Raw genomic sequence first — 12,114 nt, forward strand, 5'->3', positions numbered from 1 at the left:
TCAGCAGTTGTATCTCAGATCCTAGCGAATTTAGGTTCATTGTTCTTTAGAGAAGCTTTGAAAGAGGTGAAGAGTACTTATGCAGTCATCGAGGATGTTGATAGTTAAGCAGGGGAGAGGGTAATCCGGTGGTAAAGGAGTATTAGTGTAGAATGTAAAGAAACTCATTTAAATCATTTTAAATACTCAGAAACCACGATTTAAGTCCCTGTTTCTGTTTACTGACATTTATATTAATGTCGTTTTAAGAATGGGATGTGTATCGCTGATGGTATCGCGCTGTCAGGAAGTGAACAATGTTCATTGTGGTCACGTTTTTGTTTTGTTTTTTTGGACCAATGTGAGAGAAGCCGAACAATTGTAGCCCAGATGATGGCGAGGGTTTTGTGTCCGCCATAAGATCTTTCAACCTTTGAGGTTTGCTAAAACGTTTATAAATGTGAATCAGACGATAAGAGTTTTGTTTATTTGTATAACTTTTTTTTAAAAAAAATGTATTACTTCTTTTTTCCCTTTTTTCTCCCAATTTAGTGGCCAATCGATCCTTATTTTTAGTTCAAGCACACACCCTCGTACTGCATGCGTTCGACAACTGCATCTCTCCGGCCGGCAGTCTCCCTCGCCACTTCCGTGACGAGGCGAATCCTCAGAAAGGACAAGATCAGCTGGGTGTCATCAACATAACAATGGTAAGAGAAGCCATGCGAGCGAATAATAGAACCCAGGGATGTCATGTACAAGGAGAACAGGAGAGGACCCAGAACCAAACCCTGTGGAATCCTCATGTGACGAACACAAGCCAACTCCGCCCCCTCCCGAAGATAGCGCTGCCAATTATTGCTGCTTCATCGGGTCCGGCCATAGTCGGATCTAACGAGACCGGGGCGCGAACCTTTACCAAGTCTGTTTTAATTTTAAGCCTCACAATAAAGTTATAAAACAAATGTACAGATTTTTCCAGGACTGCTGTAACAATGTTACATCACATTTCACAATAACATTTCTGAGCTTTCACCTTAAAAAAAGTGAGCCCTTTTTGTCCCTTTAAATAAAGCAATGTTTTAGAAGTTTTAAAAGCATTATCAAAGTACCATAATTAAAACTGTGAGCCTTACTTTGGAGGTCGGGACACTCTCTCAACTCACTGTGAAAACAAAAATGCTTGAAAATAATTTGACAACTGCTGACAAATATGTGATCAGGTGTTATATGGAGTGCTCAAAAGTAAGGACATTCAACCAATAACCTTTGTTTGGAGCTGTGATATTTATGTGAATTATAATGATTATGGGTATGGAAAAACAAGAAGGTTTCAATCAAATGCTGACTTTTATGAAAAGGGTATGAAAAGCAGACTTCATTCTCAAATCTTAAAAAGAAAAGCAACCAAGAGGTACTCTTTTCCTGACTTAGCTTAAGAAAATGGCTACGACTCTACAAAACAAGTTGCCACATCATTGTAGGTATTGTACTCTGAAGTAGTCAGTAAGCTCAATAATCTATGTAAATAGCCATCTATGGCTCTCAGGGCCAGTTGCAGCACTTGCAGGAGTCCCAGTAAATGAGGCCAGGCTGGCATTGCTGCAGGTAAGTATTCCCCTTGAAGCAGTGGAAGTAGGTGGTCTTGTCCGCTGGGTTCTCATAAAGGCCATCAGGACGCCCAGTGCAGAAGGAGGTTACGGGGTTTTTGGTAGTGGTCAGGGCTGGTGGCATGGTAGGCTTAGGGGGGAAACCTTTGGAGTGAAAGAAGGAGAAATAAATATTGCACGTTAAGGTCAGAAAGAACGTGTTTGTTTTGTTTTTTTATGTCGACAATCTCCCCTAAAATTAAAGATTACTAGGCACCTATTGTGTGCTAATATGCACAACCATCCTGTTGCTCAACCACATCTTTCAAAATAGAAGTTCAAAAAAAATATTTGACTACTCATGGAAAAACTAGTTTTAATACCGGAGAACATAAAACTACACTTAATACATTTTAAGTAACTATAAATGTATTGCAAATTCATATTTAGATTATTTCATGATACACTATTTTTAAACAAATATAAAGACACTAGAAGAACCCCGCTACAATGTAGCGGTTTGGTTATCCACCCGTCTAAATCTCCCTCCTCTCCATCCTACCAGCTAACCGCCTTCCCCCTGCCCCTAACCTCCCCACTCCAACTCCCTCCCCCCAAATGCTCAGAATCATCTGAAATGCCGAGAAAAGCGCTTACCCCCCCACTCCAACTCCCTCCCCCAAATGCTCAGAATCATCTGAAATGCCGAGAAAAGTGGTTTTTAGCCATTTTTAGAAAATGCATATTTTGCATATGTATGCATAATTATTATAATTATTTTAATTTTCTGCTATTTTTCTGGTCCTCTCTGGAACAATACCTACCACCTCCCAAAAAAATTAGGATCATAAGTGCATTTTTGCAAAAATGCACATATTTTGCATAATGCCAAAACATTTTTAAGTCCCAGAAAATTTTTTTCATATAGGTGAAAAAATCAAAGATGCTCAGAATCATCTGAAATGCAGAGAAAAGTGGTTTTTAGCCATTTTAGAAAAATGCATATTTTGCATATTTATGCATAATTATGCATAATTTTAATTTTCTGGGATTTTTCCCTTACTCTCTGAGACAATACCTACCACCTCCAAAAAGGATTAGGATCATAAGGGCTTTAGTTTTCTGTCCCGCTATCTACACTAACTAACACACACACACACTAACACCACACACACACATTCCGAAAATATATGAGTAGATTTTTGCATGCTGTGATCTCATAACTGGAACCAAAATAATAAACCAGTCAAGTGATATGTGGAGATGGTTGCGTTAGCCAAGTAAGATTTACCCATTGCGTTCCTGAGGAAGCTGACCAAGGGGTATTGCCCATCTTTACAAAATGAGCCTCCAAAATCGTCCATGTCCAGGGTCCACACATGTGCACCACCCAGATTGTTAGCATTTAGCCATTGGACCTATGGGACAACAAGGGTTGAGAGATCGAGAGACAAAGATGTTCGAATAACTACTAGGAAAAAAGACATGGAGCATCTGCTCTTTATTCATCCGGGGAAGAGACGTAAAGTAGAATCGGAGAAAATAGTGGCCTATTGCATGATTACTATTCACAGGTGTAGCGGTTTCTGCTTACCTTGGCGGCAATACTCTCCAAGCTATCATAGCCCACCCAGGCATTGCCAAACGTGGCATAAGGGACCTGTTGTTCGGAGATCCATGCTACAGTAGCACTGGTGATGAAATTACAGACCTTGCAAAAAATGAACAAAATTTCATCACTTTTTCCATTTCGGATGGATGTTTTATCATAAACATAGGTCCTGATTGTAAGTCCCCTGAGGCATGCTGCCCAATGCAAAAAATAAGCACCTCCAAAAGCTGCGGTGTAGTTGTCACTCTGATTCTATTTAAAGTTAGTTTTACAATATACCTCGTAGTAGGACCAGAAGCCAGCAGTGCGGGTATAGGGGCCAGCATCAGCAGGTCCTTTTGTTGGTGCTCCCAGGCCAGTGGCAGAGCTGGTGAGGCGGAAGGTTCGACCATATGTGGGCAGACCCAGGAGCAGCTTGTCAGCAGGCATTCCATTAGCCAGCCAGTGGGAGATGGAGGCGTTCTGGAAAGGACAGGATGGTACAAACTGGTTGGGTACTGCTATAGAGAACCACAAGGTGTAAAGCATAATTCTGATGTGTGAATGTGTATTACGTGCATTTTCTTACAATGTTGTGATAAGCATTTGAGCCAGAGTCCACATTGCTGCGGTACAAAGGACTGTTGTGTCCTGTGACTAGATCCCAGTGTCCATGGTAGTCATAGGTCATGACATTGATGAAGTCAAAGTGGCTGTTGATTTTAAAAATCTACATGTGATTATTGAGGAATTCTCCGCTGATATACAAAGTAGCACACAGATACTGTACATCAATTTACAGTGATGCAGGACATCATAGAATGTCCTTCTTCTGCAGATCTATGAATTGTGTCCTACTGAATTTTCCGTGAGCAAAATGCTGAGCCCTTGGTGGCTCGCTCTGATAAGAACATCAGCTGAATGTCAAAACGGGTATGGATCTGACTAGTTAGTCATACAACACAAATCATACAAGTCCATTGATTGAATGAAATGAAATTCCCATTTCCGTGTTCTGTCTAACATAACTTACGGTGCAATCTTATTGACCTCGTAGCTCCTGTCAATGGTGGGAGGTAAAGCAGCGACATTAGCTGTCAGCAGCAGCTGGGTCTTCTTGGTGGCTGTGGCCTCATCCAGAAATGCCTTGTCCAACTCCTGTTTGCAGATTATCCAAGGAAAAAAACCCAATATTCCACTGCAACATTAAATGACATAACTGCTATGCTATTTGCAAACAATTCATTCATTTGGATGAACAAAGTGAGGATTGTGATTCCTCTTTGTGGTATGGTTATTATCTTTATTATCTGTGTTCCTGTAAAGCCCCTTGAGTTATATTTGTAATTTGTGATATTGGGCTATACAAATAAAATTGACTTGACTCGACTTTACTAGTATCTCTATCTCTGCATACATTAATGCAGCACTACGCAAGCCACCTCCTGCACAACTGTGGCTGCCGTACAGATTCTCATACCATGCTACTGAGACAAATAAATGAAGTGAGCTAAGAAATTGATCCTTCTCACTGCTTAAGCCCAAAAGCCCAACATTTTAAAAAGAAACAGTGCAACAGTGTTATTAATCACTTGGTGCTATAAAACATGAAAGAGAAGATCTGACCTTGACCAGCTGAGTGAACCTCTCCTTGACTTCAGGTGGGCTCCCATTCTGTCCAGGGAACTCCCAGGCGAGGTTCAGACCATCAAAGTTGTGGGTGCGGAGGTAGCTGATGGCAGACTTGATGAACACCGCACGGCTCTCAGGCTTGGCAATCATTGGGATGAATCTGCCGAGGGGCGAGAGTCATAACTTGAATCGTATAGACATCACTTATCTGAGACAGCTGTAGAGGGGAGTTGTGGCACTAGATTTCTGACATTAAAGTTGGATGTCTGTGCTGGATGGTGCAAAATAAAGTGTAATAATCACACTTACACGCTGATGCCATTGGCTACACCTCCCACAGACAGCAGTGTCATTAGAGCAGGATTACTGAGGGTAAAGAAGAAGAGACAGGACTAATTTTTTATCACTTGGACAACGGCAGCTGACATCCAGAAAAGTGTTTCTTATTAATGCTAATTTCTTTTGTTTAAAAAAAAAGAAATTCCGCCTTTTTCTTCCCGCTTTTATCTGGCCAATTACCCCACTCTTCCGAGCTGTGCCGGTTGCTGCTCCACCCTCTGCCAATCCAGGGAGGGCTGCAGACTACCACATGCCTCCTCCGATACATGTGGAATCACCAGCTGCTTCCTTTCACCTGACAGTGAGGAGTTTTGCCAGGGGGACGTAGCACATGGGAGGATCACGCTATTCCCCCCAGTTCCCCCTCCCCCCGAACAGGCTCCCCGACTGACCAGAGGAGGCGCTAGTGCAGCGACCAGAACACCTACCCACATCTGGCTTACCACCCGCAGACACGGCCAATTGTGTCTGTAGGGTCGCCCAACCAAGCCGGAGGTAACACGGGGATTCGAACAGGCAATCTCCTTGTTGGTGGGCAACAGAATAGACCGCCATGCTACCCAGACACCCAGGACTCATTTTTTTATCACTTGGACAATGACAGCAGACATCCAGGAAAGTGCTTCTTATTAATGCTATTTTCAATATGGTTACTCAGTAAAGTCAGCATGCCATTCGATACTCACCTTAGTGTATAGTCAAGTTTAACAGCTAATTACTTTTTATTCCTGCAACATAAGTTATTCAAAATACTTGTGTTTGGCAACAACTTCATTGTGAATTCATCCCACACAATGTGTAATGTAATTATGATTGATACAATGTTATTATGACAAGGAAGCAAAGCAGAGATGCAGAAAAGCCCCTATTTTACTCATGTTACTCAGCCATTATGTGTTTAATTAGAACGATTTTACTTATATAATACTGGGTTATTTCTACGCATTCAATTTTTGTTTTTATCCTTAGTTGTGTGTCGATATTGGCAGGCTGCAGGTTGGATGAACTCACATGCTCTTGAGATTGTTAAGGCTTCTGTACTGCTGGTCATCGTTCAACTCCACAGGGATGAGCTTGTTGAAGTTGTTAATGGTGGCCATGGTGTAGATGACATGGGTGCATAAGAAGGGGTCTACATTCGACGAGGTAAATTTGGCAATGCCAGGCCTGTACTGGGCCCAGTTGGTCATGTGGCACACCAGCCTGGTTGATGAGGCTGAGGGAAAGAATACGAACAACTGTTTATAATCTCTAAAAATAATCATCGTCGATATAGACGTTTATAAATCAGCCTAACAATCGTAGGTGAACTCATAACTAAAGCTTTGCTGCAAAACTTGATTACACTGGTCTGTAAAAAAATGTCAATGCTTACCAATGTGCAGAGTCAACAGAACTGCCAGAGCTACAAAGAACATAAAGAAATGATCATTAAATTAATACTTGTGTATGAATAATATAACATAATATAATATAATATAATATATGTCCTTGTTATCCAAGTAAATCTATCAATTTAATAATGCCAAAATAAAGGAATGAATAAGTTATTGAATGTCATGGTCACATTTACCTGTGGGAATAATAAGTCTCGCCATGCTGATGAAAAAAATGATCATATAGAAATATTAAATAACATTTTGCGACTATGCGCTCGAAAATAGTCTAAAAACTATGAGCAGTTATGCACATTCTTCCCATCTAGAATGCATAGTTCAATCATTTCAAGACTAATTTAACTTTACAATATCTCACGTGTGCATACAGAAAACAAACAGCAAGATGCAAATAAATGTTTCAAAACATTATTTCTAATTCAGTAACAGGCTACAAATCCAGATGTCTGATTTGAATACCTTTCTTCAAGGAGGAGTGGAGGGAGAGCTCAGATGTTGGTATCCTTCTTTTGAATTTATACTTATATTATTGATGACTAATCGTGGCAAAGTGCAGGTGATAAGGGCTAATTGGGGGTCTGGCTGACTTCAACATGATTATGACATCCACCACAAAAGAAAAAAAAGTGCTAGACTTGAAGGAAAGCCAGCTATAATTTCACTAACTATCACCTAACTTTCAAAATGAAGGACAAAGTTTAATCAGGCTAGATTTTTCAACCCTTGTATTGAACACCCCAAGAGATACACACACACCTTAGAACAACACTGGGATGAAAATCAAAATTCAGATTCAAAATGCACCTGCCGTCAATCTGTCTCTCCTGCTTTCCTTGAATCTCAACAACATAATAATGGGTAATAAATGCACGTTTTTCTGAAATACAATCCCAAAGTGTTTATTGAATCATATTTACAAGTACCCCCCCCCCCCCAGAGGCATCCATTATCCAGTGGATTTCAACCCCGCCATACAAAAGACAGACTTCTTGTAACCATCGGGAAGTGAAAGATGAACCAGTCATAAAGCCTATCAAGTTAAGCCGGAACATTCAGCGATCAGTGGTTAGTCACCTTTAGACGTGTTGCAACAGTGTTAACATAGAAATGACTTTTATGGCTCTTGGATCAATGTGAAAGACATTAAGAAATAAAGCACTGTGTAAATAACAAGCATAAAAAAAATAATAGAAAAAACCAAGCCAACATACAATGGCTTTGAAAGCATTTCAAACAATCCAACGTATGAATAGACAAAGTTATGTGTACATCACGTGCATATGTTTGTCCGCTTGTATTTCAGCCTCTTACAATGTTCAGTGATTGATATTTGGATTTCCAGAATAAAAGTATGTGTGCGCAATGACGATTATTCCCTACAACTTTCTCTTCTACAAGGTGAGATCCGGGAAATAGCTATCTTGAAAAAGTCATGTTATTATATTCGGTGTTTCTAGAAGTTTGCGTCTTCAGCACTTTGTTTAATGTTGTGGAATTGCTACATCCATGCTTATGGAAATCAAATGTCAGAAACTATTTCCAGTTCAAGAAAAAAAAAGAAAGAAAACAATTGTTTTACGATTACACGTTCAAAAACCAAACTAGCCCCTGATTTAGTAAAGAAGCGCAATATTGCAAAGTGAAGTGGTCCATCATTTAAGAATTTGCAAGCTAGATATTGTGATACCAAACTAACACAATATATTGTGGTCATTTAGACCTACTGGGGAAGAAAAAATAAATAAATAAATAAAGAAGTGTCTTGATGCATGCTCAATAATCCAGGTAAGAAAATCAAAGAAGGTTGAATCACTTCATCTGGGTACGTTTATTGTCACTTAGATGAGTGATGAAACGTATCTGTCAATAAACTTTGTATCCAGATGAACTGATTCAACATAAAGAACGTTTACTTTAACACTCCCCTCAAGAGAAAGCTCTCATTTTAAGGCAAAAGAGAGCCTTTACAGAGCCTAAATAATCCACAAGATTGGTATGAAAGGCCAGGGGGACCTCAGTTGGTTTCTCCGTTACCTGCAACTTTGCTTTGAGCCGCTCTTTTACATATACTTTTCTTTTTTTGAAAAAATTTCCCCCTTTTTCTCCCCAATTGTATCCAGCCAATTACTCCACTCTTCCGAGCCGTCCTGGCCGCTGCTGCACCCCCTCTGCCGATCTGAGGAGGGCTGCAGACTACCACGTCTTCTCCGATACATGTGGAGTTGCCAGCCACTTCTTTTCACCTGACAGTGAGGAGTTTCACCAGGGAAACATGGCGCGTGGGAGGATCACGCTATTCCCCCCAGTTCCCCCTCCCCCCGGACAGGCACCCCGATTGACCAGAGGAGGCATTAGTGCAGCGACCAGGACACATACCCACATCTGGCTTCCCACCCACATACACAGCCAATTGTGTCTGTAGGGATGCCCGACCAAACCGGAAGTAACACAGATCCCCGAACTGGCATCCCCGTGTTGGTAGGCAACAGAATAGACCACTATGCTACCCGGACGTCCTACACATCTACTTCAACTTTTTTACTTTACTCCAGCCAGGTCTTGGCACATCTGTAACTTAAAAATCCTGATTTTGTTATGCGACATACAGACCGTTCTTTCACCTGGGCCATAGTTCAAAAACCAGGGGAGCTGAAAAGTATGACCAGTGTATTTTGTAATACCCATATGAACGCCAGCAAAAAATTAGCTGCCACTAATTGCTAAATAATTGGATGGGATATAATAACTTATTTCCAAGATTTAGGGTAGAAATAGCCTTACATAGTATTATTACAAAACATATTACTACATTTCCATAATATATCAAGTTATATTACTCCTCTGATTCCAATTCATTATCTATTATCAGCAGCTTGGTTTTGCTGGTACCATCGTGGTCATTACAGAGAATCAGACCCAGCATCCCCATTATTCTTAGACTACTCTTGAGCACAACCGTGTAAATGACGAATGTGTGAATAACTACAGTATATTCCCCTTTAAATGTACAATCGATTCAGCTTGTTATGTAAAGTTGGGAGGGTGTCTAATCTAATCAAACAAAACGGCAACAAAGCAATCACAATTTACTTGAACTAGCTCTAACTTTGACAGGCTGTTCAAAAAGCTTGTATCTAAAGTCCTGAACTGTATACATGTGCTAAAACAATACCATGTTAAATCGTTAACCGAGACACAGTCCATGTTGAATGGCAAATCCTTCCTGTAAACTGTGATGCTCAAGGCAAATCACATAAGAGGTGATATATGTCGAGAAACAAGAGAAAAAAACAACAATTAAACTTGCTGCTAACTTTGGTGACCAACTCTTCAATCAGCATAATAGTTAAATAGTTTAGCCCTGTTCACTTCCTCACTGCTACAGTCCTACACTTTCAACCAAAGTCAGAGGCCGAACATAACCATCTTTTTTTTCTTCTTTTTTTACATTAGGCTTTGAATTATTTTAGCGATGCAGGCACAAAAATGAAAACAAACAATATTCAAACATGTTTTTGTGCAATTATCGTCCTTCAAAACATAAAATACATAAATGATAGAAAATGTAAACATTTATTCAGACCAGTGATATTTTCTGTAGTTTTTCAGTAATTACAGCTTTGGCAAAATAATAAACAAACATACAGACGTAAGTACAAGCCTAAAAACAAGTAAAAGTTCCTCAGCGTTTGAATGAATGACTGAGATATCTATAAAATATAGGACTGTATGTACATGGTTTTATACCCACAATTAATTCAAATAATGTACACCTGATGTCGGTGTCGAAGGAGCTATGGGAGTCACAACGGATGCTTTAGCTACAAATGACATGGTCCCCATAAGGCATGGTCTCTATTGACACTGGTACATGAATACACAATCAGTTAGTCTGTCCCACTTCATTCCCACAGACACGTTAAAAAAAAATGTCCCAATTTGATTTTCTTATCAAAAAGAAACAAACAAACAATGCAGTAGCTGTTAACACTAACGGAGAAGGCTGAACCCAGCACCCTCCCCTACCCCTCAGTGCTGAGACTTCCCCTGCCACCTCCGTCACCAACCCTCGTCTACCTACAGTAAAGATCCAAAGACTGATAGGATTCAGCTTTTAACATTCATGTCCCAGGGTTGGCTTGAAATCACAGAGCCAAGAGGCCGATAAGTGTGAGGAGAGTTGTGCCGGTGACCAGGAGGATTTCATGGAAGCACAGTGATGAACCAGCTTTGTTTTGGACCATCATTCCAGTTCCTAGGAGGGAAGGACAGAGACAGAAAGAGGAAAAAGAAGACAGAAATATCATTAATACTTTGAATCTACAGCCATGCATAGGCATCAGCTCTCCCACAGCGTTGCCTGTAAATTTGATAAGACGTCAGACTTCCAGCTTTCAGTAGTAACTCTTGTGCATTGAATATCAGTAATATTCAAAACTACAAATTTGTCATTGATAGGTAAAAACATTGAACAAGTTGGTCTAAAGTTTTGGTGTGTAGAGGGGTCATGTATACATAAAAACCTGTATTTCATTTTCTTGAGTTTTCTGTCTGGGAGAATATGGGAAAAATACACACCATACGCGACTTTATGTTTGTCCTTTTAGATGAGCATCCACAACGTGGCACCTATGCAGCCATGCATCTTGCTGGTTATAATAGACTTGATGGGCAGGTGAGGATTGGGTGAATGAGGACTTTTAAGGTTGCAGACGGGTTAGCCGGTCATTTGATAGACAACTTCCTGACATATAATGATAAAACAGGACATGCTAATCTTCCCCCTCAGGCTGTTGGGTAATTCTCCTATTAGCCTGTAAGGTTACTTAAGTTACTCAGATGGCTCATATCAGTTGGTCCTTGAGGGGCAGACTATTAAGACCTCTCTGTATGTCTGTCTCAAAATACCTGATTACTGTTGCCCGTGAAGAGGAGGAGAAGCAGAAGAAGAAGAAGAAGAAGAAGAAGAAGAAAGCCACTTTATTTTGTCATTTTATTCTTACAACGAATTTGTTCTCTGTATTTAACCCATCGTATTGTATAGCAGCAGTGGGCAGCTGCAGCGCCTGGGGACCAACTCCAGTTCTTCTTTCCATTGCCTTGGTCAGGGGTACAGACAGGAATATTAACTAATATTAATCAATATTAACCCTAACATGCATATCTTTGAGCAGGATAAGCGGTTCAGATAAAGGATGGATGGATGGATGGATGGATGGATGGATGCATGTCTTTTTGATGAGGAAACTCATCTGAATAAGAAGCTATCAGAGGACATGCAGCTGTCCCACATTTGATGTTGCTTAACAGGGTGCTTCACCACTTCACTCCTCACTTGAGAGGAAAGCATATCATGGTGAGGTCAGACTCTACCACAGTGGTGGTGTACTTGAACAGACAAGGGGGCGTCAGATCCCTGGCCCTGCAGAGAAGATGATGGTCTCCATCCTGATGTGGGAAGGACACCATCTCCTCTCCTTGAAAGCCCGCCATGTTCCGGGGTCTCTGAATGTGGGGGCAGACAGGATGTTTAGAGGGGGCCCACTACAGGGGGAACGGAGCTTCTCCCCGAACATAGCCGACCAGA

At 40.7% G+C, this 12,114-nt stretch overlaps 2 protein-coding genes across 2 annotated transcripts in view; both read right to left on the bottom strand.

Moving 5' to 3' along the window:
* Positions 1 to 893: 893 nt before the first annotated feature.
* Positions 894 to 7,046, bottom strand: LOC130106688 (acidic mammalian chitinase-like). Its single transcript, XM_056272892.1, has 12 exons — positions 6,987 to 7,046; positions 6,704 to 6,729; positions 6,506 to 6,535; positions 6,142 to 6,346; positions 5,101 to 5,157; positions 4,786 to 4,951; positions 4,193 to 4,317; positions 3,749 to 3,872; positions 3,460 to 3,642; positions 3,163 to 3,279; positions 2,860 to 2,986; positions 894 to 1,733 (listed from the first exon to the last, which is right to left on the bottom strand). The coding sequence occupies exons 2-12, from the start codon at positions 6,726 to 6,728 to the stop codon at positions 1,525 to 1,527; spliced, it is 1,368 nt and encodes a 455-aa protein (XP_056128867.1). The 5' UTR covers position 6,729; positions 6,987 to 7,046; the 3' UTR covers positions 894 to 1,524.
* A 3,018-nt stretch (positions 7,047 to 10,064) lies between these two features.
* The window catches only part of cntn2 (contactin 2), an 87,461-nt gene continuing 85,411 nt past the window's right edge, over positions 10,065 to 12,114 (bottom strand). The window contains exon 24 of the mRNA XM_056272759.1: positions 10,065 to 10,782. Coding sequence (XP_056128734.1) covers positions 10,673 to 10,782 — 110 coding nt within the window. The 3' untranslated portion in view covers positions 10,065 to 10,672. The remainder of the gene's footprint in view (positions 10,783 to 12,114) is intronic.

This window comes from Lampris incognitus, chromosome 2, assembly GCF_029633865.1.
Source record: "Lampris incognitus isolate fLamInc1 chromosome 2, fLamInc1.hap2, whole genome shotgun sequence".
NCBI classification, from domain to species: domain Eukaryota; kingdom Metazoa; phylum Chordata; class Actinopteri; order Lampriformes; family Lampridae; genus Lampris; species Lampris incognitus.